The 27044-nt window shown below is 51.1% G+C and overlaps 1 protein-coding gene across 1 annotated transcript in view; it reads right to left on the bottom strand.

Annotated features, from left to right (window-relative positions):
- LOC118929734 (uncharacterized) overlaps positions 1-27044 on the bottom strand; it is a 289885-nt gene that overhangs the window by 207351 nt on the left and 55490 nt on the right. Inside the window, 17 exon segments of the mRNA XM_057488022.1 lie at positions 7772-7849; positions 8721-8791; positions 8794-8878; positions 8972-9102; positions 9105-9200; positions 9985-10293; positions 14342-14539; positions 16346-16429; positions 16432-16561; positions 20210-20302; positions 21344-21373; positions 21375-21464; positions 21560-21654; positions 21657-21751; positions 24810-24855; positions 25297-25377; positions 25380-25455. Coding sequence (XP_057344005.1) covers positions 7772-7849; positions 8721-8791; positions 8794-8878; positions 8972-9102; positions 9105-9200; positions 9985-10293; positions 14342-14539; positions 16346-16429; positions 16432-16561; positions 20210-20302; positions 21344-21373; positions 21375-21464; positions 21560-21654; positions 21657-21751; positions 24810-24855; positions 25297-25377; positions 25380-25455 — 1788 coding nt within the window.

Here is a 27044-nt window from a genome sequence, read left to right as displayed (position 1 = left end):
TGGCCGACCACAGATTTCTATGACCGCTGGTGCTCGCCAAGGCTGACCTGCATGCCCGGCTTGTCCTCCACCCCGAGCGCCTGCAACGTGGGGATGTTGTGCTGGAGCGCATAATCCAGGGAGATGTGTCCTGGCCACCGAGTGAAGTTCAGCTCCTCGGACATCTGTCAGGTGGCATGACTGTGGGACTGGAGCCATCACACTGGGCCGTCCCCACTGCCCCCAGCAAGCCAAGGCCCCACCGGCAGAGCCCCGCACCTGTCTGCCATCCACTCCAACCCGTAGGGTGCGTCTGTAGTCAGGCCCATGCCTCTCAGTGGCCAGATCCAGCAGGACCCAGGCTGGGAGGGCCGAGGGGCCAGGCTGGGGCCGGCTGTGCATGAGCAACAGGTCCACCTCCTGCTGCATCTACAAGGGAGCAAGAGAAATGAAGTGTCACGCCTGGGAGGTGGCCAGCGTCTCCCACGGAGGGGAAAACAAACCATGCCCAGACGTTACATCAAGCCTCTTTCTTGTCCCCTCCCTGCTCACCATCACATCACGGGAAAACAGGAGGGGAGATTCCCACAAAATGCAGCAAACACACTTGAATGTCATGTACAAAATTCACAGGCGACGTGCCCAGGGAGGAACCTCAGAGAGAAAGGCTTTGGCTAGGTACAGGGAAGGGCCCACGGGATGTTTGGGGTGGACACACCTTTCAGGCTGGGAGGCAGTGGGCAGAGAAAACCATCAGTAACCCAAATACAAATTCACAACAGGTTCGGGACGACGTTCAGAATGACCTGCAATGGAGCTGCTTCTCATGCAGGCAACCATGCGTGCATGCCCAGGGGGAGAGGCTGCATGGATTTCTTAAGGGACATCACGGTCAATCAATCTCCCAGAGAGCTTCGGAAAGACCAGCTAGTGCAAACGAACATCTAATAAGTAAAGCTGAACCTACACTCACCCTGTGGTCCAGCTATTCCACCCCATGCATATGTTCACTAAAAGTCGTGTGCAAAAGTGTCTGAAGCAGCACCATTAATAACAGGCAAAAGCCAGGTGCTTTTATATCCAAAAGAATTGAAAGGTCTTGAAGGGACATTTGACCTAGAGTAGTCCAATCCGTAGGCACAGAAAGTGGAACGGCCGTCAGGGCCTGTGAGGTCAGCGGGGGCTGGGGAGGTAGTGCTTAATGGGGACAGAGTTTCAGTTTTGCAAGGTGAGAAGGGTTCTGGAGGCGGATGGGGGTGCTGGCTGCTCAACAATGCGAATGTACTTAATACCACTGAAGTGTGTACTTAAAAATGGTTAAGACAGGAAATTTTATGTGTATTTTGCCATAATAAAAAAAAACTAAAAATACAAATATGTATGTGATGGATGAATAAATAGTCGATGATTTTTAAAAATGGATACCACCCAACTAACAACTGATAGAGTGGTAGGTGAGCTCTGATATAGCCAGGCCATGCTGTGGAATACTATACAGCTCTGAAAAGGAAACCACCAACAGTGCGGGGGAATCCCACACACGGAAGGTTGAACTAAAGAAGGCAGACACCAAGGGGAGCGTGCCGGGTGCTTCCATGTACATGACATTTAAGAAGTCACATAATCGGTGACTCTTGGGGGTGGTTAGTAGTGGAGGTGGGCCAAGGGGTCTCGGGGGTCTGCTCACATCCCACGCCTTCAGGTAGATGGTGAGTGCTCGGTTTGTGAAAATTCACCAAACTGTGCATTTATCATCCCTGTGCTTTTCTACAGCACATACTGTTCATCAACAAAATCTTTAAAAAGCAAACAAACCAGAGGAAAGTGGGGTCCCGAGGCACTAGGGCAGCAGAGGGATATCCCCCTCAGAAAGCCTTCTTCCCCTGCTTATGGACCAGACACCTTCGTCTCCCAGGGTCCTCTTCGGAGCTAAGAGCATGTCCACATGCTTCTCCTGAGCCTGCGTGGCCCTGGGCCCCCCTCGCAGGCCACCCCACCACGCCCTCACCTTGCTAGCCTTGAGGATTAGCAGCCCCTGCAGCATGCGGGAGTCCACGGTGACCAGCACCTGGGCGTCCACAGCCACGGAGTCCATCACAGCGTAGCCCGAGCCTTCGACTTGGCCTGGGACCCCCAGGGCCTGGAGGGGTTGAGAGAGACGTGAAAGCTGGGCTTTCTAACTAGAGCTGAATTCAAAGTGGGCACCAGGAGTCCTAAGGATGCCCTTGAACAGGCCACAGGATGGTGTGTGAGTGCACATCTTCCCAGGAGAGGGTTTGTGACTCTGATCAGGCTCTCGAAGCACCCAAGGGTCTCATGTGAGCTTCTCCCTCCCCCCCCCCACCTCCCCAAACCATAAGGGATCCAATTTTTGCACCAAGAGAACCAATTCTTGTAAAGCCCACCGGGTCCAGCATTCGGCAACGGCTGGCAGCTTCAGGACCCCCTTTCCTACATCCTCCGCCCCCTACCCCACCTCCCCGGAGCACAGAACCAACCCCCTGCTCTACATGGACAGATGAGCTGGTTGGGAGACAGGCTGCAAGGCCGGCCTCCCCGGACACCCTTTGGTTCCTCCCGCCAGCCCCTTCCTTAGCAAAGAGCAGGAGAGATGCCCTCGGTTCGCCTGGTGCCACTGTCACGTCTGCCTTCTTAGCCAATCCTGAGAGTAGAGGGGGCATTTGCATCCCATTCTGTGTAGGTGGAATGGGGGCCCAGAGAGGAGTGTGGACTTGCTTAAGGTCACCCAGAGTCCAGGGCTTCCTGGCCTTCAAGGTGGCCTTCCCCAGACCCAGTGCAGCTGCCTGCCATAGCACTGGACCCTGTCACCCTCCTTCTGGAAAGCTTTCCAGCCTGGCCTCTGTGCCCCCTTCTGTCCTGAAGTCCCCCCTCCTCCCTGGCTATTCCTTCTCACCCCTGCCCCCAGCTCTGCAGCTCAGGGTGCCCCCAGCCATCCACACCCACCCCACAGCCATCTCAGCCAGTCTTGTGGCTTTAAACGTGACCATGTAGAGGCAGAGGCCCCCAGTCCAGACCACAGCTGACCCTCGACACCAAGGGCTGCCCCCAGACATCTCCACCCAGGCACCCACCAGTCCTGTCTAATTTAACACATCCAAGTGGGATTGAGTCACTATACCGCCTCCCCACCCAGCCTCCCCGTCACAGGGAATGGTGATTCCACCCCTCTGCTCATGCAGGACAAGAGCGAGGCACTACCCCAGCTTCCCTCACACCCACGAACACAAACCTACACCCACTCTGTCTCTCCCACCTCACCAGCATTTTATAAAACAGGAGTCAGCAAACCACGGGTCATCCACCCATTGCCTGTTGTACATAAAGCTTTATTGGAACAGTCATGCCAATTTATTTACATATTGTCTATGGTGTTTTGTGCTATAATGGCAGCAGCTTGAGTAGTTACAGCCGGCTGCAGGCATGCAACACCAAAGATATTTACTATCGGGACCTTTATAGGAATGGTTTGCTCAGCCTGGTCCTACGAATGCCCTTCCTTCTCAGCCCTGCCTCAGGGCCTTTGCACTGGCCATGCCAACAGTTCTGTCCTTAGATGCCCACAGGGCTCCTCCTCTCCTTCATGTCTGTGCTCAGGTGTCATCTTGTCTTTGGAGCCAGCCTTGACCTTATATAAAATTGCAGTATCTTCCGTGTTTTCACACCACACCCCCATTCCCACTTTTCTCTCCTTAGCCTCACCACTATGTACAATGCTCCACAATTTGCTGACTGATCCTGGCATTGCCTGCCCCCACCCCCTGTGCAGCCCCTACCCCACAACCAGGGAGGCATTTCTCTCTGCTTTGTTCATGGCTCTATCTGCAAGGTACAGGGAAGGAGCTCAGTATTTCGTGGGTCCATTCCTCTGGGGTTCACCCATCTCCCTTGTTTTGCCAGTGGTTGAAATGAAGGCCCCTGTCCTGCCCCCTGGAGATCCTGGTGCCCTCCCCTCCCGTCCATCCCCAGCACCACCTACCTGCAGGGCCCCACAGGAGCTCTGGGCCAGCACCCACCACCACAGCCCGCGGTCCAGCTGCAGCTAGCCGCCGCCCTGCACCTTGCAGGCCCCCGCTCGCAGCTCCAGGCCCAGCCAGTGCCCAGCCTCCTGCCCAAGCTGGATGGTCAGAGAGGTCTCTTGGGGGAGAGCCTGCAGCGCAGGCAATGTGTGCCTCAGCTGCACTTGGAGAGTGGCCTTGGACTGGCGCACAGCCACCAACAGGGCCAGGGAGGCTCTATGGCCAGCTACTGCCAGGGTCCCTGATGCCACTCCTTCCCCACCAGCCTGCAGGGAGCCTCTGGGCTGCAGCCCAGCTGGGAGGCCCAGGCCCTCCTGGGCCAGAGGGCAGGCCCACGCCAGGAGTGATCCCGATTCCCCATCTCCTACTCCGTTACCGCTCCAGACCCTGGCCCACCAATCTGTGCCTCCCCTATCCCGCCCCCCATCACAGTAACAACAAATCAGATTATACACAACAACCCCCGTGTAAGGAACACACAGTACACACAGCCTCGTGCTAAGTGCTCTACGTGAACAATCTCCTTTCATCATCTTTGACAGCTGAGATGGGCACATAACTATTCCCGTATTACAGATGTGAAAACTGAGGCTCAAAAAAGCCAAGCAAATTGCCCAGGGTCATAGGCTAATAAGGAGGCAGAGCTCAGCAGTGACCCTGATCTGTCTTCAGTCCCTGCTGTCCCATGGGACAGTCACTATCCACAGGGCCTGTTTCAGTTTAAATGAAAATGAGGCCAAAATATTCTGTTTCTTGGGCACACTGGTGAACACATTTTAAGTGCTCATGTCCCTCGTAGCTACTGTCCTGGACAGCAAAGAACAGAACATTTCCAACATCACAGAAAGTTCTAGCAGGCAGGCCTGCTTTACCCCCAGGCGCTGTACTTCCTCTGGTGGCTTGGTCGTGCGTTGCCTCGACCGACATGGACAGGGCCCCTGCCGGTGCCGGCGCTGTGCTGGGGACGCCATCCCTGCCCTGAGAAGGCTCCATCGGGGGGGGGGACGGATGAGGAGACAGGTGGGGCAGCCGGTCCCACGCAGACGAGGACTGCAGCGTCCCCTTTCCTGAGAGGCATGCATTTTCCTCCCCCAAACGTCACTGGACAATTTGCAGGCCATCTCTCAGCCCAGATAAAACCCAGCCTGCATTTTTTAACAGACTATGAAACCAAGATGTGACAGTCCCCCCTGTCAGCTGAGGACAGGAAGACAACTCCCCTCAGTCCTTCCTGACTTAGAATTTTACTAAAAAGACAAATTCCTATAAATTTGGGACCTGTGATCCTCTGCTCCACAGTGCTGCCTGACTCTAGTCTCTCCCAGCCTGTTTCCTCCTCTGCCAGAAAGGAACGCAGGATTAGAGGTAAGAGGGGCCAAGTGTTGGCGAGGATGCTCGGGGAAGAGTAGCTGGGGGCCTTGGGAAGACCGCGGAGGGAGGTGCCGGCCAGGCTCAGGCCTCTCACTGGCAGGGGTTCTGGAAGCCGAGGGGCACGTGCTGTAAACCACCTCGCTGGCCTGCCATACACACTGCCAGCAGCGGGCAGCCCAGCCCGGTGGCCAGCGTCCATAGGCTTTGGTCCCTGGCGAGCTGCTCCGGCGTGCCCTGCAGCTGGCACGGCCCCACCCGGAGGGTCAGGAAGGTGGCGGGGCCAGGCTGAGCGGCCAGGCTGATGGTGCTGCTGGCGGTGGGCCCAAGTGGGTCAGATGCCCAAGGACTGAGGATTGCGGCCCTTGAGTGAGGGCCAGCTGCAGGTGGGCGTCTCCACGGCCAGGCCGAGCTCACAGGGACCCCCCTCAGGCTGCCCTCAGAGTGCAGGGCCTGTGGGCGCCTGTGCACTGGAACAGGGGGAGGGGGGGCGATTCAGGGGCAGCTTTGAAAGCCAAGGAGACAGAGCTGGACACAGGCCTGGGCAGGAAGAGGGCAGAATAGCTTCATCTGTGCCAGTCCCTCCCTCTGCATAGTGCCCACACCATGGGCTCACTGATGCCCCAGTGACAGTTGTGGGCTGGTGTTCTGGCTCCGCCACTGACCCGGTCTTTCCAAGCATGTGACCTCAGTTGACCTGTCTCTAAAATGGGGTGGATCAGAGCACCCTAAGTCGCTGGAGATGTAAATGAGTTCATACTCATGACTTGCTAGCCCAGAGCCAGGCCCCCAGGCAGCACTGGCTACTGGAAACTGATCATTAACATCAGTGATCAGGGACCAGAAGGCAGAGATCCTAAGTGACCCACTCCCCTGGGGCCCATGACATGCCTCACATGGGGGCACAGGCCAGGGTGGGGAGACAGGGTGACGGGGCTAACTCCGCCCGGGCCCCCCACCTCTGGGCCCAGGGCTCCACCTCGGACTAGGAGACAAGCAGACCCTTCCTCTGGGGGGTGCAGATTTAAGGAGGCACAACTGTGCAGCCTCAGCGCTCGGCCGGCATGTGCACGCAGTAAACCTCAGCCCCTACTTTTGACTGTTCTCGCCCTTATTCCCATCTCCCCAGGCCTAGGAGTGGGGTAAGGGACATCACAGGACAAGAACCAGCCCCAGAAAGGGAAACGTGTCTTGTTAGGGCCCTTTGCGGAACGGGAGAAAGTTCAGTTTCGGTCTTATTTTTGGCTCAAAACTTTATAGCTAATGAGCCCCAAATTCAAGAGACAATGTTAAAAAGGATGGAAGCTCTTCAGGCTGAGCACAGAGCTGGGCATACAGTTGGCAGTTAATTTGTGCAGGGGGGAAGCCCTGCCCAGCCCCTGCACTGATGGGTGGGGACGGCCTTACCTCCAGCAGGGGGCAGTGGTTCACCAGGGACAGGGTCCAGTTGGCTTGTGTAGCGTTGGCCTCAGTCCTGCCATTGCCATGAGAGATCAGAGTGCACTGGCCCAGGGCCACCTTCCGCTGGGCCCTGTGGGGGGGGTTGGCCCCCCCCAACAGACACTCCGATGTGGTTGCTGGGGCAGCCCCCAGAGCCTGAAGCAGAGGCCATGCGTGCTGGAGGCCAGCGTCCAGGTGGGCACAGCAGCCGCAGGCTGTGTGGACTTTGGCCTGGGCAAACGTGTCCCCAGAAGATATCTGAGCCACCAGGCTGGCCATGCAGGTGTGGACCAGGAGGGAGCCATTCAAGGACAGCACAGCCAGACTCTGCCTCCAAGAAAGGCAGAATGAGGCCAAGTGGGTGCCCCACAACATGGGCAATCGAGGGAGGCCCTCCCTGCTGGGCTGTGTCCCCTGTTAACAAGCTACATTCCTGCAAAGTGCTTCACTCTGACGAGTGCAACCCAGCCTCCCAGGGAGTCCTGAAGCTTGACCTTTCCGAGCATTTTAGGGTCCCCGGTATCCCCTTGCCGTGGCGCACAGGCTGGTCTCTGCATCCTCCCCAGTTTCCACGGTAGAGGCCTGTCGACTTCTCTAACATGGCCTATCCGGGCGAGTCTTCTCTTGATGCCCCAGATGGGAGTCTCTGCTCCTCCAGATGGTGTATTCCAGAGACCTGGGGGGGCCCACCATGGGGGGCTGCCCACAGCCTCATCCTGTCGCCAGTGCTCACCTGTCTGCCTGGCGTGGGGACAGTACCGCCAGTGACAGGGCAAACACGCCCCGTGAGCCCTACAGCAGCTAAATGGAGACCGCATTTCCGGAGACATGGCGGGCTCAGAGGGGTCTGGGCAGACAGCCCCCAGTGCCCAGGCCGCACCAGCCCTCTCCCAGAGGCAGACCCCCATCTACCACGGCTGCCCCACTTGTGACAGGGACCTTTGTACCTCCAGAGGCCACCCGGTGATGTCCCCCCAGCAGAGTCCTGACAGCTGGGCAGGCGAGACGCCATGGCTGCAGTTGACCTGTGGAGACCAGCGGGGCAGGGCAGGGCCATGCCGCCAGACACCCCTGGGGAAATGGCCGTGGGGGCCTCCTCCCCCTGTGGAAGCTGCCCTGGGAAAACAACCCCCAAAGAGAGGCTTGGGCAGAGACCCTCAGTGTCTCCATTCAATTGAGGACACAATTGGCCTCCGTGTGCCCGGTTCTAACTGGTCCCTCAAGGTCACCACAGGAGGCAGGAGTGCTAACAGTCCCACTTTTTTGCAGATGAGGACCCCAAGGCACCGGCAGTGCAAGCAACCAGCCCGCAGCTGTGCGACCGGGAGGTGAGGCAGCAGCCTGGCTCGGTCGCCCGCCCCAGGACCCCCACCCTGCCTCCCTCACCCTCGGGAGGGTCTCGCTGCCCTGTGACGGGCACAAAGGCGGCTTCCTGCTTTTCATTCTCGAGAACAATGCAGACACAGCTGTGCATGTGTGTCCTCGTCTGGTGTCCAGGGTCCCTGGGGGAGCTGCCCAGGGGCGAGCAGATGGGCAAGGGCCTCGACAGTGTTCATTTTACTAGACAGGCTGGGATGCCCCCAAAGTGGCCTTGGTTACACTTCCGCGGATAGGGAAGGGTTGGCAGGAGGACAGGTGGACAAGTGGACCGGAGAAACAGGGAGAGTAGAGGGCGGGGAGTGGAGGGTGGGAAGGAGAAGGGGAGAAGCGGGGCAGGGAAGGGAGGGGAGAGGAGAACAGATGGACAGGAAGGGATGGGAGGGGCTGAGGTGGTGAGGCCCGGGCTGGGGTTCCGGGTGGGTGCCGAGGCACAGACTCTGGCGGGCCGGGTTCGGGCCAGGCCATCTCAGCAGCGAGGGCGTCAGTCTGACCCACGTGGGGCCTCCAGTCACTCACCTTGAACCTCGTGGGCAGGGTGCCCAGCAGCCCTGAGAAGTGGTGCAGCCCCAGGGCCAGCCCCTGGCGCTGCCCTGTCCCCTCCTCCCCAGAGCGATGGGAAGCAGCTCGCCGTCCACGCTCACCACCAGCCCAGCCACCAGACTGTGTGTTGTGCTCTGGGCAGAAGCACAGCCGTGTCCCTCAGACCTGTTGCCCCCTGGCTGGACCTGCCGTCCCCTGGGTACGCCCAGGCTGGCCCTCTCACTCACCTGGAAGTGTCCACGGCTGTCCCAGGAGAAGGGGAGGCCCCAGCGCCTGATGCCAAGCAGGGTGTGGCCAAGGTGGGCGTGGAGCCAGCGGCCTGGGGTGCTGGGGGCCGGGCCCTCCAGGCCTAAGGCGCGTCCAGCTGTCCCCCCACACTCTGCAGTGCCATGCGCACTGAGAGGTTGGAAGCCACATGGGTGTGTGACAGGAGCATCCCTACCTCCAAGGGGACGCCTGGCGGCAAGAGACCATGGAGGTGGCCACACCCAGTCTATGCGCCACAAGGCCCAGAACAGGGGCCCCTGCTAGCCTGCCTGCTTCCTGGACGGTCCCTGGAGCTCTGAGCTCCCCTGTCCTGGGCTCCCCAGATCCCACTACCCCAAATACACCAGGTCGAACCACACGAAAGTGCAGCATTCCACCATTTCTGATTCCCAGACACGGTGCCTTCACCCAACCCCACCTGCTACCACAGTCCCAACACATATCAAGGGACGGGCGCCCAGTCCATCTCGGTGCCTAACTCCCCAAGGACAGGGACTGGCTCCAGAAAGCATGAAGGGAGCAGGGATCTGATGCAGTGCTCTCCCCTCACTGCTGCACCTCTGAGCCCCTCCAGGACTCACAGAAATGTCCTCAAGAAGCTAAAGCAGGGGGTGTCCAAACTCTCCTAACTGCAGCCCAGGAGCTGTGCTGGAGGTCCTGGAAGGCCCGGCTTCCGGGCCGGAGAAGCTGGGCCTGAGGACGGGCAGTCCTGGGGGAGGGGCTGCCAGTAGGGGTGTCTGCCCTCTGGTTTGGAAGAATGTCCATACGGGGTAACAGCTGTTGTCCCTATACTGTATGTTCTGGCTAAATAACAGCCTACGGAAGGTGGAGGCGCTAGGAGAAGCTGGTAGGGGGAGGACATAGAGCTGGAAGGTAGGTTTGGGGACTGGGGCTTTTTTACCTCCCCAGCCCCTTGGCTTCAGGACCTGGGAGTCTGTGGGAAAGGAAGGCAATTGGCACTGTGCACCCATACCTGCTGCAGTCAAGGTGCTGATGTTGTGACTCAGGCTGCCTGAGAGCTGGCCGTGCCCGGGGCCCCAGGTGCAGACCCCACCCAGAGCCAGGCTGGCCACATTGGCATGGACGCTGGCCTGGCTCCCGAGGCTCCCTGTCTGGGCCCGCAGCTGCCCTCTCAGCTTGAGCTCTCCTGGCAAGGCCTGGCTGCTGTTCTGGCTGAGGATGCAGGTCACGCTGCGTGCACTGGTGCCGTTCCCTGCCTTCTCATGCTTATCCTGCAGGAGGAAGCCCAGCACAGCTGAGTTGGCAGTGATCCTGATGGTACCTGCAGAGGAAGGGAAAGAAACTATAAAGAGCAAAGGGTCATCTCAGAGGACTGGCTGCTTTGGGCAGGAGGGAAAGAATCCTGGGGTGGGAAGTTCCGGGATCCAGGATGTCATAATTCTAACGCACATTAGAGGGGCATGTCTGGGAAACAGACCAATTAAATCAGCTCCCTCCCAGAATGCTCTGAGGATCAAGTGAGCTAATTCACAAGCAAAAGGGCAGTGCCCAAAAAGCAGCAAGGCTGATAAGGCAGGTCTGTGATACCAGAGCTCAATTCTTGCCCAAGAGACTCACAGACCACAGCTAATGGAATGGCCCCACTTTACAGACAGGAAAACTGAGACCTGGGAGGATTTGAGAGATCCAACCTGGAATCCTCGGGATAGAAAAGTTGCTCAGAGGTCTCTTCCAACCAGAATGAAGATCGCACACCGTGAGGCCAGTCCCATGCGTCTACATAACTCATGCATCAGGGAGATTCTTGTTCTTGTCAGAACCATTTAGGTCTCCCGACCCCACTGACTTCTCTTAGGGCCTTAACATGGTCCAAGTGCCCTTATACCTCTCTCCTGTCATTCCCTGTTTGACTTAGGAGTCACCACCTCCAGGAAGCCTTTCTTGGCCCCTCTGCATCCCCCCAGGCTGAGTTAGACACCCTGTTCTGTGCTTCTAGACAGAGCTCATGTTAAACTCTATCACAGAGTAGAGAGCACTTTCCACAGAGACACAACTTCCTTGCAGAACCATCTTTTTAGGGGCTCTCCGTTACCATGTCCTACAAGATGTTAGCCAGTTTCCTCATCTGGAAAACATGGGTAGCCAGAGTAAAACTTCATTAGATTATTGTGAAGATAACATGAAATGATGTCAATGGAAGAGAATAGAGCCCAGGAATAGACCCACAACACACAGGGTCAATTGATTTTCAACAAAGGTACAAAGGTAATTCAGTGGAAAATAATGTGTTGAAATAACTGGAATATAAATATGTTGAAATGATTGGAAATCCACATATAAAAAAACTACTTTGGCCTTTACCTAATCATATACACAGATCAATTCAAAATTAACCACAGACCTAAATCTAAAACATAAAACCATAAAAATTTCAGGAAAAAAAAGAAGAGAAAAATTTTGTAGCCTCAGGTTAGGTGAAGATTTCTTATACCACACCAAAAACATAATCCATAAAAGAAAAAAAGTGATAAATTGGACTGTATCAAAATTAAAAACCTCTGCTCTTCAAAAGACACAATTTTAAAAAATTAACAAACAGACCATAGATTGGGAGATGATATTTTCAAAGCACATATCTAATAAAGGACTTCTATAAACAATCTTCAAACTCAATAATAAAAAACTAATAACTCAATTTTTAAGATGGGCGAAAGGTTTGAAGAGACCCTTCACGAAAGATTTCCAAGTGGCAAATAAACCTATGACAAGATGTTCAGCAAAATTAGTCATTAGGAAAACCAATGAGATATAACTACAAATCAATTAGAATGACAAAAACAAACCAAACAAGAAACTAAAAAAACCCAAACTGAATCGTAGACATAAATCCAATCATACCAGTAATTATATTAAATACCAATCAACTAAATTCTATAATAAAAAGACAGAGATTGTCAGACTGGATATAAAAATAAAATCCAACTATATGTGGTCTACAAGAAATGTACTTTATAAGGAAATAGATATGCCTAAAGGAAAAGGATGGGAAAATAGATATAATTCAAGTGCTAATAAAAAAGCAAGAGTAGTAACAATTGTAGTAAAGACTAGACTTTAAGACAAGGAGTCTTATGAGAAATAAGTAGTACATTTCAGAATGATAAATGGGTTTATTCACCAAGAAAGCATAACAATCATAAATGCTTATACACCTAATATCAGTAGGTCAACCTGCATGAAACAAAATCGACAGATCCCAAAAGAGAAATAGAGAGAGATATTCACCAACACAGTTGGAGAGTTTAATATTCTTCCCTCATTAACATATAATAAGACAAAAATATCAGTGAGGTTATATATCAGAACAATACAACCAAGAACTTTTACCTAATTTGGCACTTACAGAATATTACACCCAACAAAAGCTGAATACAAATTCTTCTTATGAATGTTCACAGGACAGATTATATACCGCCTCCCCCCCAAAAAAAGTCACAATAAATCTTAAATGACTAATCCTACAGAACAGATCTTCCGACCACAATGAAATTAAGCTGAGTATCAAAAAGCTATCTAGAAAAGTATCAAATACTTGGAAATTAAGCAACATATTTCCATGCATCAAAAAAAATCACAAGAGAAATCTAAAAGTATTTCTAAATAAAATGATAGCAAAAATACACGCCATCAAAATTTGTGAGATGCAGCTAAAGGAATACTAAGAGGAGAATGTATAGCTTTATACACTTATATTAGAAGAGACAAAAGGTCTGAAAATCAATGGTTTGAAGGTCCACCTTAATAAACTAGAAGAAGAGCAAAGTAAACCCAAATTAAGCCTAAGAAAGGAAATAATACAGGTAAGGGCTGAAATCAATGAAATTGGAAAGAGACAGCAAGAGAGAAAATCAACAAACCCAAAGGCAGGTTCTTTGAAAGAATCAACAAAATTGATGAAATCCTAGTTAGACTAATAAGGAATAAAGAGAGAGGAAGAGAAGAAACACAAGTTACAGCCGTCACGGATGACAGCAGGAATATGACTACAGATCCTGCCTACGTGAAAAGGCTAATAATAGATGTAATGAACAACTTAATGCCAATAAATAGGACAACGTAGTTGAAATGGACAAATTCCTTAAAAAATATAACTTAGCCAGACTGACTCATGATGAAATAGAAGATCTGAATAGCTTTATGATCTATTCATTTTCCAAAACATTATTTCCACAAATCAAACTCCAGATGGCTTCACTGGTAGAACCTATGAGATATTGAAGGGAATATTAACACCAGTCTTACACAAACTGTCTCAGAGAGAAGAGGAGAGGAGGAGAAACTTCTTAACCTGTCTAATGGAGTCAACACACAACGGAAAAAATAAAAACTTAATGGAGAAAGCTGGCAGATGCTACTTTCATCAAGTGATCAAAGCTAATGTCACCAATACTGGGACAAAGTGACATCAAGTGCCTGCGGATGTGACAGTGTCTCACTTCCATGGTATTTTGCTATAAACGCTTTCTTTAAAGTGGTCAGGAAGCATCACACAAACCCAAAGTGAGGGATATTCCACAAAATGACTGGCCTGTAGCCTTCAAACACGCAAATATCATGAAAAGGAAAGAAATACTGAGAAACTGAAGAAACAATAAAACTAAATGTAATGAATGATCCAGGATTTTATTTTACTATAAAGGATGTTATTGGGACAACCATTGGAATTTGAGTAAGGTCTACAGACGAGATAACAGCACTGTATCTATGTGAATTTTCTGATTTTGGTAACTTGTGGAATGTGGGAGAATATCTTTATTTTTAGGAAATAAACACTGAACTATTTAGGGGTGAAGAACTATCATGTTTGCAACAGTAAAACACAGTTCAGGAATAAAATATATTTTTACATACAAATAAAAATGTTTTATACATGTATATGTATATGTAGAGAGAGACAGAATAAGGATTATAAAGCATTTACGGCAGAAAGTCAATAATTGGGGAAGTTGGGTAAAGGGGATCCTATTTACTATTCTTGCCACTTTCCTGTAAGTCTGAAATTATATCAAAATAAAAAGTATTAGAAAAAATATGCTTGGGAACACTGCACCCCACTCTCCCTCCTGGATACTTCCAATGCCCATTAGTTACGTTGAAGGCTCTGACAAGTCCTGCATAAGGAAGCCTGTTTACTACTTAGCAGAAAATTCACTTTGTCAGACAAAAGTGTATCACCAGTGTGTGTGATGCTGGAATGGAGCATCAACAGACTTGAAAATGTGTAGGATTTCATCTGCCCTGTGGCTCCACAGAAAGTGCTTGCCCAAGGCCTCCATGCACCTGCCCCATGGCATTCCACAGGACCTCACCCTCTCTGAGTGTCTCCGTCCACTTCAGCATGCACTTGAGGGTCAAGAGGCAGGGCACAGCTGCCCAGCCAACCACCGTGTGCCGGGCTTGGCTCTGCAGGGTCAGGACGCAGCCTCCCCTCTGCAACTCAGATGCCTTGAGATAAAGCTCTGCTGTGTTCTGGCCCAGTAGTGCTCTGGAAAACAGGCAAATCCTAGGAAGGAAGGTGATGGGTGGCAGGTTAAAGGGCAGCATCCATTCTTGCAGGCAAATAGTATTTTTCCCCTTCGTTTAAGCAGGCCAGTCCATAAGGCGTGGGTGCGTGAACCCACAGTCCAAACCCGTCACAGGACTGCAGTGTAATAGGGGGTTAAGAACACGGGTTTGGGGTCAACCAAACCTGGGTTTGAATCCCAGGACTGTGACTGTATTGTCTTAGACAAGGACATAACCTCTCTGGCCCTCTGTTTCTTCTTCTGTAATGTGGGGGATAAGATGGAACTTTTGATATTGACCTGATATTGCTAATGAGTTATCAACGCATGTTACTATGGTGAGGGCTGAGAAAAGAAACAGCCCCAAGAAGCCTGCTGTTAAACTTCCTGGGAGAATTGGGGCCGGGGACACGGTCCTTACCATCTACATGGTATTCCCTTTACAGGACACCTTGGAAGCTATTTCCCTTGAGTATTGGCATGGGAAACAAGATCAGCCATGCTTTCCTTGGTGTAATTCACACAGCTGTCTATTTTCCTTATAGCCTTTGCAAATAATGCCACCAGTGGTTTTATCTTTTTTGCATTGGCTCCTAGGAAGCTCAGAGTCAAAAATCAGCCCAAATCTAGAAAAGGTACAGGACCTCACAGCATGCATTTTGCTTACTGATGCCACTTGGAGCACTTTCCCATTTTCCCCATTTTTCTTTTCCCTTTGTCCTAATTTCCTCACGTATTTTTTAAAAAATCTAGAACAAGAGGTGGCAAACTATAGGCCTGCATGGGCCAAAACCAGTCTGCCATTTGTTTAGTAAATAAAGTTTTATTGGCATGCAGCCATGCCCACTCATTTACATGTTTTTAATGATGCTTTTGAGCCACAACAGCACAGTAATTGCAGCAGAGACCATATGGCCAAAAATATTTACCATCTGGCCTTTTACTGAAAGTTTGCCAATTCCTGAATGAGAACAATATACATTTTTATAACCGGTCTCAAAAGACTTGGGGATAAGGATGGGCAGTTGGACAGATGGATGAATAGACGGATGGCTAGCCAGCCATAGGTGGTAATTCTGGGAACAGGGTTAACTAGGACCATGTCCAAAGCCTTGGGTCTCCGCAAATTCAAAAAAGCTGTCAAACCTGAGACTGCAGGGGAGAAGGGGAACTACCATAAGGGAAGCCCAGCGTGTGCCAGAACGTGCCATGCTCAGGGTAGCAGCATTAGGAGCAGCCGGGTAATGGACACTCTCGCTGGCCAGGTGCTGCTCGGGAACTCACGTGCGCGGCTCAGTTAGTCCTAGGACAGTCCTGAGAGGGAGGTCGAGGAACTCAGGCACAGAGGACACAGCGGCTTGCCCGAGGCCCCAGAGGCAGCGAAGGCAGCGCTGGGTTTGAAGCAGCTGGTCCCTGTCCCAGGAGCTGACAGCCGTGTCATAGTGGATTTATCAATACATGAGGATGCGGTTCAAGAGAAAAGACGGGAGGGAAATACACCAACATATTCCCCATGACTCTCTCCAGGGATTTTTGTTTTATTCTCTATACATTATAATCTTTCAGGTCATCTACAGTGAATGTAGTTTTAACTAAAAAAGATAAAAAAGAAGATAGAAAACTGAGTGTCTCCTCCTTCCATTGCTGCAATGCCTTAAAACCAAAAATGGCACCAGCAGGGGTAACGTGGACCTGGTCCCAGAGGGACAGAGAGGGGGACTCTGAGCGATGCCTTCCCATCTCCCAGGATGCCAGCCCTTTGCCCTCGGGGGCTCCCTCCCCCCTTGCAGACCACCTGGGGACAGTCACCTGGCTGGGTGCTCTTGCCGGACAACTGCAGCTGAACAGTGCTGGGTGCTCTGAGGGCCGCCTGGCAGAGAAGAATGTTCACACCCAGCTCTGGCTGCTTCTCCGGGCGTCCTGGCTGGTGGCGGCCTCCGGCAGAACCAGCTCCCGGCTGGACATGCGCACAGACAGGGAACCGTTGAGGCTGTGCTCTTTGGAGCGCCTGGCAGCCGCCTGCACCTGCAGGAAGGCAGGAGAGGGCTCAGCCATGGAGGGAGGGCAGAAGGGTCTGAGGAAGACGGGTATGCAGGAGGGCCCCTTCCTCTAGGAAGCCTTCCTGAGCCACTCCGGCTCATCAGAGAACACTCAGGACAGGAAACTAAATGGAGCAAGAATGCGGGACAGCCATCCGTGACCGCAGTGCCTGGCCCGAAAACGGAGTCTCAACTTGTCATTTCCACCACATGTCAAGTGGGGATTTCCGTCTTACAAATGGGGGAACTGAGGCTCACATATTCAACCCAGGTCTACCTGGGTCTAAAACTCATGCCTGTGCCTGAAGAGGGTTCCTGGGGGAATCAGAGGACCCCTGGACAATCCAGTTACAGAAAAGGATGCCTCAAAGAGGATACCCTCTGGGGCCCAGAAGATACCCCAGAAGCTCTGGAAGTCAAAGGGGGAGGTATCTGGTGCATAAAAGGGGTCCATACCAGGGATCAGACTGGAGCAAAGGGTTAACCAGGGCACTTGGGGGAGGAATGGGTGGGGTTCAGGGAGGCTGGCTCCACCAGTTCTTTGGACCCAGAACCCCTTTCCTAATTGGGCCTCAGTTTCCCCATCTACAGGGGAGAAACTGGCCTAGCCCGGTCTGTACATATAATCACATGGGAAGCTTTTAGAAGTATGCCTCTTCCCTCCACAGATGAATTGAAAAACTGTGGTATATCCATGCAAAGGAATATTATTTGGTGATAAAAAGGAATGAGCGAGCAAGCCCTGAAAAGACATGAAGGAACTATAAATGCGTATTCCTAAGTGAAAGGCACCAATCTGAAAAGGCTACACACTGAATGATTCCAGCTCTAGGACCTTGTGGAAAAACCAAGTCGATGGGAAATGGCTTGGTGGCTGGGGGTTAGGGGAGGAAGGGGGCGAGCAGGTGGGGCACGGCGGGTTTTGAGGGCAGTGCAACTACTCTGTGTGATACCATAAAGGCAGATACATGGTACTATGGACTTGGCAAAGCTCATAGAACGTGCAAGACAAAGAGTGAACCCTAAACTACAGGCTTTACTTAATAATGTATTAACAACGGGCCACATGAATGCAGATGGTGGTAAGAAAAGCTGGGTGTGGTGGGGAAAGACTACACGGGAACTCTGTACTCTGCCCTATTTTTCTGTAAACCTAAAATTGCTCTAAAAAATGAAATGTATTTATTTTTAAACAAAGGATGCTGACCAATCAACTCAGCATCTCTAGGCTGGGGCCTGGGTGTGACCTACAGCCTCCCAGGTGATTCCTCTGTGTGGCTCAGGCTAAGAACTAGGCTTCACCACGTTCTCTCTGACTGGCCTCGGGGAGGGGTCCCGTGGAGCACCCGCTCTCAGCGGGGACAGTGTCAGCTCCACACGCAAACACTGGTTCTTGAGGGCGGGTTTTAAAAGCCTTCTTATGAGGCACACAGCACATAAACAAATCCAGAACATCTATGGAATTAAAATTTCAGAGGGAACAACTAGGGGGAAAAAGTGTCTAAAAAGTCTCCTTGGAAGGGTGATAATGAAAATTAGAGATACCCTGGGAGAGTTTCAGAGGAGGCCAGGTCGAGAAGGCCAAGCTCCTGTGCGTTTCCCCAGGCCCGTCCAACCACAGAGATGGTGTGAACAACGGCGTCTGCTGCTTTCAAAGGTGCTCATACAGTCTGAACCCATTAGGTGACCCAGACTCCAAGCTTCCAGCAAGTCCACCCCACTTCCCCAAATGAGCTCGGGCCGGACCACTCCCGTTCCATCCAAGATCCTCCATCTTGTGCAAATCACATCACCTCTCTCAGATTCTCAGCCACAAAATGCTATGACAGCAATGTCACAAGGTCCCATGAGATGATCCATGTAAAGGGTAGAGAACAGAGACCAGCACAGGATAAACACCCAAAGATGTCAGCTCCCATTAGAAATGATTACAGTGACACCATGTTCTTCAACCCACGATGCCAGGAGCCCTCCGATGTGCCACGATTTTATGGACCGCCGTAAAGCGAAAACAGTGAGTATGTGTGACAACGAACCTGTGGGGGTTTGAACACATACCCTGATTGCAGAGATGTCAGTACAGGAAAAAGCGCGCATTTGAGTCATCAGTTTCCCTAATTCCAAGCCCTTTTCGGGTTCCTTCTGAGTTTCCAAAACCCACCAGCACAGGGCTGAGCACACAGCAGGCATTAAAAATTGCTCTCGACCAACATCCAAAAGACAAACAACAACAAATGTTGGCAAGGATGTGGAGAAAGGGGAACCCTCCTACACTGCTGGTGGGAATGTAAACTAGTTCAACCATTGTGGAAAGCATTGTGGAGGTTCCTCAAAAAGCTCAACATAGAAATACCATTTGGCCCAGGAATTCCACTCCTAGGAATCTAACCTAAGAATGCAGCAGCCCAGTTTGAAAAAGACATAAGCACCCCTACATTTATCGCAGCACTATTTACAATAGCCAAGAATTGGAAGCAACTTAAGTGTCCATCAGTAGATGAGTGGATAAAGATGTGGTACATATACACAATGGAATACTGTTCAGCCATAAGAAGAAAACAAATCCTACCATTTGCAACAACATGGATGGGGCTAGAGGGTATTATGCTCAGTGAAATAAGCCAGGCAGAGAAAGACAAGTATCAAATGATTTCACTCATCTGTGGAGCATAAGAACAAAGCAAAAACTGAAAGTACAAAACAGCAGCAGACTCACAGAACCCAAGAATGGACTAACAGTTACCAAAGGGAAAGGGACTGGGGAGGATGGGTCAGAAGGGAGGGATAAGGGGGAAAAGGGGGCATTATGATTAGCACACATAATGTAGCGGGGGCAGGGGGGACATGGGAAAAGCAGTATATACAGAGAAGACAAGTAGTGACTCTATAGCATCTTACTCCACTGATGGACAGTGACTGTAATGCAGTATGTGGGGGGGACTTGATAATGGGGGGAGTCTAGTAACCATAGTGTTCTTCAAGTGATTGTATATTAACCATACCAAAATAAAAAAAATAAATGTAAAAGAAAAATTCCTCTCAAACTCCAGGCCTCATTACAGCTGGGACTGCCCATCTACAACTCCATCTCCCTGTTCCGCTGCCTAATTCCTGTGTACACAGCACACTCCACTCGCTCAGTGAAGCAACACATGCGTGGGGGCTTCCTAAGGACCCAGCCCCGGGGTTCAGAGCACAGCATTCCCCACCTGCTCCCCACCTGTGCTCTTCCCCTCCCTTCATTTCCGAGTGAAGCCCTCAGTGTTTCTACTCCACACTAGGCAAAATACCCTGGGTCAAAAAAGGATCACGTGGCATCTCCCAAATACAGGATGGGGCTTGGAGGACAATTCTGTTTCTCTCATTTTTAAGGGTGAAAGGTGATCCCTTCACCCCCCCAGGAGCTAAAAATCCTTCTTCTCCAGATGATCACTTCCAAATGATGGATTTGGAAACCTCCTTGCCATCTGTTGTTCATTCTGGAGGGGCTGTTCTGGCTAAGCTTAACATTGTGGGGTGATCTCTCCCCCCTGCCTGCTCCCTTCCTTCTGCCCCATCTCCCAGCAAGCTGGCTGCTTCGAGACAACACTTGGCAGGCAATTCGAGGTCATCCCAAAGGGACCATCATCTGTGCCTGTAAATTGGGAGGAAATGTTGGTCCGTGGGGATGTCTGAATTGGAAGAAAAACACCACGTGGGAGTCAGACCTGTTCAGCTGGACCGACACCTGTTGGGAGGGGGAGTTGGAGAAGGGGAGTTAGAGAGACCAGAGGAATGAGATGCAGAACCCCCGAAAGTGGCTGGCTGAGCGCCGGAGGAGGGACCAGTCAAAAGTTTATTGAAAGCCCAGGCCCAAGAGCAGATGCAGAAACTGCCGTCCTCCCTCAATAGTGTCTGCTCCTAAATCTTACTCAGCGGGTCCCCAGACATGACCCTGCCCTCTGCTTCTCTGCCTCCCACATCCATGGCTACCTTCTCTTTGACCCTAACCATGAACCAGGCCCTGATCTACTGACTTTGCAATTTACCACATTTAATCCCCACCCGGCTTTCATAGGGTGGTATTCCTATCCCCATTTCACAGCTGGAAAAACTGCTGCTCAGCGGGGTAGAGTGACTTACACCCAAGGTCATGCAGCTAGTCAGCAGTGGAGATGGGATTTGAACTTGAAAGTTCCTTGGAGATGGGGACAGATACAGAGTCACCTGTGCATCCCCAGTACACAGCAGACACAATCCATATATAGCAAATGAATGAACAAATACACCTATAGTGGCTGCTATATGTTCACCAAACCAGTTTTTAACTCCTGGACACACAGCTAAAACTACATTTCCCAGCCTTCCTTGCAGGTGGGTGGCATCATATGATGAGTTCTGGCCAATGGAACCTGGGCAGGAGTGGCCTGGACTACTCTGTGTCTGGCCTGTGGAAACCTCTTCCTTTATTCTCTCTCTCTCTCTCTCCCAGTCAGCCAGCTGGGGCAGAGCCACAGGTGTAGGGAGCCTGGTTCCCTGAGTGACTGTGTGGAGAAGAGCCACCCTGAACTGTGACATGACCAGGGAGTAAACTTCATGGTAAAGCAAACTTTTCTTACAACAGCTCATCCTGCTTAATCATATGCATACTGCCAAAATAAGGCCATGCTGTCGGCTTCCCAGGGCCCTCCTGCCACCTCCTCAGCTGTCCCATACATGACACCTGCACACTAACATTAAAACCCAAACCCCTCCTTCCTCAGCAAGGAGGCAGAACTCAGGTCTCAACCTGGGATGTGATGTGGTTGATGGCAGCCCACCCGGGTGTCCACGCTGCAGTCAAATGCTCCCTGGGGACTCCATCTGAAGACAATGTCCCGATTCAAACTCAGGGCCTGGGGGAACTACAGCTGGGAAGAAACAGACAATACCCTTTATACTTGCCAACAGTGGAGCTCTGCTTGGAGGCCACAAATCAGTATTTGTCCCACCCGGAGACAGGTACCTGGGAGGAGTGAGCCACGTCCAGGGCCAGGCTGTGCTGGATTTCCCCACCCTGAGATCTGTCGTGGTGCAGACCCTTTAGGTGCAGCACGACTGTCTGGTCACCTTCAATGTGGCCTCAATGTCCCTGTTCTTAGTCTACGTGTGCAAGGACCAATGGCACTGAGAGAAACTACTTCTCATCTCTACATGCCTGCAAAACCCACCCTTGGAACACAGCAGTCAGAAGAAAGTGGCCCCCGGATGAATGTGTTAAAGCATGGTCTACAGTATTCCACTCACAGGGCAGAAAATGGGACAGGTGCACATGGGGTCTCTCCAACAGGTAAACCCCAGTATCCACAGGTAGGGTTAGTGGGCTAGGCTTGAGGGGCAAACCTGAGCCTATGTCTCCTTCAAAGGGAGCATCCTGGTGTTAGCCTGTTTTGTTCACTACTGTGTTCCTAACATTCAGCAAGGGCCTGGTGTAGAACAGGTGCCTAATAAATATTTGGAAGAATGCAGAATCACTAGTTATAGCCTGAAACCCCAAGGCCAAATCCTGGCCAGGGTAGAAAAATGTTTAGTTCATAGGGTGGCGTGCAGAATAATACCCATCCTCCCAAAGATGTCCATGTCCTTCTAATCCCTGGAAATCAAATAAATTACCTTATAGGACAAAAGGCATTTTGCAGTTAAGGACCTTGAGGTGGGGAGATTATTCTGGATTAGCTGGTGGGCCCAGGGTAATCGCAAGCGTTCTTATAAGAGGGAAGCAGGGGGGTCGGAATCAGAGAGAGTAGAAGATGCTCCTCTGGCTTTGAAGTTGGAGAAAGGGGTCATGAGCCAAGAAATGTGGGCAGCTTTTAGAGGCTAGAAAAGGCGAGGGAATAAGATTCTCCTCTGAAGTTTCCAGAAGAAATGTGATTCTGGCAACAACTTGATTTTAGGCAAGTAAAACCCATTTTGGACGTCTGAGCTCTAGTAAAATTAATTTGTTGTTTTAAGCCACTGAGTTTCTGGTGATTCATTGTAGCAGCTGTAGGAAACTAATACACATAGTTAATCATCTGTTCACTGAAAAACTATTCAGTTTCTGCCGCATGCCGAGTACACAGTGGAAGGTCGCCATCTTTTTTCATCTGTGTTGACTGAGAAGTTAAAAAGGTCTTGCAGAGAACGTTAGCATTCGTGTACATCTTCTAAAATAATACGTGACTTTATTTTAAACTCAAGATGGAGGAGGAATGAATAAAGGTCCGAAAGAAAAGAAAAATGCGTGTCACTAAACAAAGGGTTTTACGAAGAACAGAGAGCCAAAGTAAACTAAGTTAAAGGATCCCACCTGCTTGGTTCTACCCTGTTGCCAGGTGGGACTTTACCTCCAGTGTCGGATCTTCAGATTTTTATTTTTTAATTAGAGGCAGAAATCTGGGTTTTACCCCAAATCTGATTTTAAATGTTGGCTCATTTATTTATTTATTGAAATGCTAAGCAGGCCAAACAAAACACACCTGCAGGTTGGATTTGGCCCGTGGTGCTATTCTGCAATCTCTGGGTTAAAAAGCAGTAAACACCATTGGGAAATATTTCTGCAGGTGTTTGGGGTTGTCATCCTGGCCTTTGAGGACTTCAGCTAGGAAGTCTCTGGAGTCATTCACAGCCCTGTTTACCAGTGGGGAAATGACAGGTCTCAGTGCTCCACAGCTGGCCTGGCTTCCCCCTCCTTCCAACAGAGCTCATACACCCTGCTATGAGAAACCACCCCTCTCTTCCTTGTCCAGGGCCCAGCACACAGTAAGTGCTCAATAGATGCTTGCTGGAGAATGGGGTTAGCTCCTGGAGTTTCTGCTCTGAGAATGATCAGGAGGAAGATTTGAATGAGGGCCTAGGAGGCATGTTTAAGTACTTGAGAGAGATTATTGCATTGCATTGCGATTCTCACAACCACCACCTAGGAGAGAGCATTCTCTCTCCATGTTTCAGATGAGGAAACTGATGCGCAGAGACATGAAATAATTTCCTGACGACGTAGGCAAAAAAGAATTTCACTCCTAGAAAGACTAATGCCATAGCAGCAGACTCACAGACTCTGAGAAGGGACTAGCAGTTACCAGAGGGAGGGGTTGGGGAAGGTGGGCGGGGAGGGAGGGAGGGAGAAGGGGACTAAGGGGCGCTATAATTCACAATCACAATATAGGCAGGTCACGGGGAAGGCAGTACAGCACCGAGAAGACAATTAATGACTCTATAGCATCTTCCTATGCTGATGGACAGTGACTGTAATGGGGTGGGTGGGGGGTGAGGACTTGATAATAGGGGTGAATGCTGAAACCACAGTGTTGTCCATGTGAAACCTTCATAAGATTGTATATCAATGATACTTTAATTTTTTTCAAAATGGGGAGAAAAAAAGACTAATGACAAGACCTTCCATGTCAGGGGTCAGGAGGCCCGAGGGCCAAACCTGGCCTGTTTTGAAAAAGTTGTCTTCTAGTCTGTTCGGGCTGCTCTAACAAAAATATAGATCGGGTGGCTTAAACAACAGAAATTTGTTTCTCACAGTTCTGGAGGCTGGAGGTCGAGATCAGGGTGCCCGCGGGGCTGGGGCCTGGTGGGGACCTCTTCCTGGTTTCTGGACAGCTGTCTTCATGCTGCGTCCTCATGCAGTGGACAGAGGGAAAGGGTTAGCTCTTCCTCTTCTTTTAGGGACACGAATCTCGTCGTGGGGGCTCCACCTGCATAAGCTCATCACCTCCTGAATACCCTGCCCCCAATACCATCACACTGGGGCTGTAACATCCGAATCAGGAGGGGCGGCTGGGGATGGGAAGTATGGGCACAAGTATTCAGTCCATAGCCAAACACAGCCATGCCCATTCACTTGTGTTCTCTGTGGTATTATTACGCTTCAACAGCAGAGGCAAGAAGCGCCACCAGAGCCCTATGGCCTGCAAAACCTAAAACCCTCACTATCTGGGCCTTCACAGAAGAAGTCTGTCAACCCTGCTCTGGGTCATGTAGATGATGGATTTTTAATAGCAATCAGTTGACAATGGATGATGCTCCAGGCCCTGAGGCAGAAATGGAAGTTAAAGCACACATGGTACCATCACAGATCTTGCAGCCCGGCAGAGGGGACAGTAATCAGTCAAAGAATCACACAAAAATAGAACCAGGGTTTATGATAAGAAGTAGAGGCAAAAGATGCAGGGTATGTGAAGAAAAACAAAATCACTTGTTTTTGCTTTGCTGCTGTCCCCCTGGATCACAGGTCCAGCGTGCCCATGCCAGCCCCTGAGGTCGTTTCATTGGAATCTTCCAGAGCACCCCATGATGAGCACAGCCAGGGGCCGCCACTGCAGCTCCGGCACCAGGCCAGACATCTGGTCAGACTGGTCAGTGCCCAGGCCAGGCTGCGTGTTCAAGATTTAAACAGTGTCCCATGCAACTTGGGTCACGATGCAAAATGTGTTTTTCAGATATTGTGTCATGTGGGTCAGAATCAAAAACTGTCCAAGAACTGCTGTTTTCCAGTTCATGGGGGCATTCAGCGTTCTGGAAGGGGCATCCGGGGGATCCAAGGGAAGCGGTGAGCAGATACAGAGCCTGGATTTTTCTTAGATGGCGTGTTAGTATCTGTAGGTTGGGGTGACAGGGACTGCAAGCGGGACACTAAGCCCTCCCCCTCCCACAGCCTGACACTGGGGCAAGGAGGGGCCCTTCTTCTTACCTGACAGGTAGGCCTGCTTGCTCAACAGTTGCTCAGCGACACAGAGAAGGCCAACTGGCTTCCCGCCTGCTGGCTGAGGCTCCCGACGAGGACCACAGGGCTGCCGCTGTCACCAGTTTCACCTCCAGCTGGGCCTGGAACCATTGGGCCTCACTGCCCCTTGCTGGCCACAGTTCACTCCGGCCCTAAAAAGACCCCAACGTCACGTGGGGGGATGCGCATGGCCCCAACGATAAGGAATGGGCAGACAGCAAGGGCTAACAGCCTTCTAGGCCGATCCTTCTCCAATTTCTTAAAGTCGATGTTTTCAAAGTAGGTAATCCATGTCACAAATTCAGATGTAGATATGAGGGACTCTTCCTCTCTCCATACCACTCCCCACCCATCCAGTCTCCAGTCTGTCAGAGACTCCGGCCAGCTCTCCCCACAGAATATTCTGGGACCTGGCCACTTTGGCTATCTCCTCCACTGCCCCCCCTTGAGTCCTGGTCATTGTACCAGTGTCACAGCAACGTCCTCCTCCTAGCTCCCATCCTGGCCCCCAATATCTGTTCTCCACCCTGTGAAAAGCCAAAGTCCTTGCAAAGGCCAGTAATGCCAAGACCCTCCCCAGAAGTCAGTGGTGCAGACCTGCCAGGCAGAGCAGCCCATGGGTGCACCCTGGCAGCAGGACACACCGATGCCCGAAACATGCCCTACATCTCCGTGCTGGAGGGCTTTGCTGAGCCCATGTGCTTCAGTGGCCCTGCCAACTGTAGACTAAGCCAACGGGCATCTCTGCTGGCTGCCAGCTGATCTGTTTGCCCCAAAGCTATAAAAACGACCTCACTGTCCCCAGACTGTCTGCTAGTTTTTACTCTCTGGTAAATCCTATTTTTACCTTTGTTCCTTGACAACAGTCACAAATTGCCATTGTGTGAATACTCTCTGGCAAAGCCGTACACGATCTGTCCCCCAAGGTCTCTGTTTTTTCTCCTAATCTGCTCCAACTACATGGTCTCATGCTGGGCTTCTAATGCTCCAGGCACATTGCCACCTCAGGACCTTTGCACATGCTTGCTCTTTACCAGAATGCCTGTCCCTCAGAAAACCATAGTGCTCTCTGCTGCACATCCTTGGTGTCTTTGCTAAAAGTTCTCTTCTCAATCAGGCTTACTCTTTCATCTTACTCAATACTGAATCAAAACTCCAGATATTTCTTCTCACATAACTTCAGACCCTGGTACCAGCTCAATGACTCCCTTTTCCTAGAGCACTTATGCTCACCTGTCCTCCTACAATGTGCTTACTTATTGTCTCTCCTATGAGAATGCAAATTCCAGGAGGAAAGAATTTTGCATATCTGTCTCTTTCATTCAGCTGTCTTCCCAGTATCTGGCACATTGTAGGTGCTTGCTAAGTCATTGTTGAATAAATGAATACACTGAAAAATATCGGTTTCAGTCCCCTCTTTGGTCTCCCACCCTCCCTCAAAGACAACCGCAGGCCCCAGCTTCTTGTGCATCTTCAAGAGACAGCAGAGGACTGCACAACTCTGCAAGCATGTGTGTAAATACATACACGTGAGCATCCTGTGCACACTCCCTCTTGCTTTTCCCAAAAAGAGAGAGATGCAGGCTCTCCGCTCGGCTCTGCCTCTCTCACTTAACGGTGTGTCTTAGTGATGGTTTTATCTGGTCTCTTTCGCAGGCTGCTTGGCCGTCACTGTAGTTTCCTCAGAGAGCAGCCTATGAATAGGATGACTGTAGAATTTCTCACCCAAACCAGGACACTT

Source organism: Manis pentadactyla, chromosome 10 (assembly GCF_030020395.1).
Source record: "Manis pentadactyla isolate mManPen7 chromosome 10, mManPen7.hap1, whole genome shotgun sequence".
Lineage (NCBI taxonomy): Eukaryota > Metazoa > Chordata > Mammalia > Pholidota > Manidae > Manis > Manis pentadactyla.
This window is presented reverse-complemented; position numbering and strand designations above follow the sequence as displayed.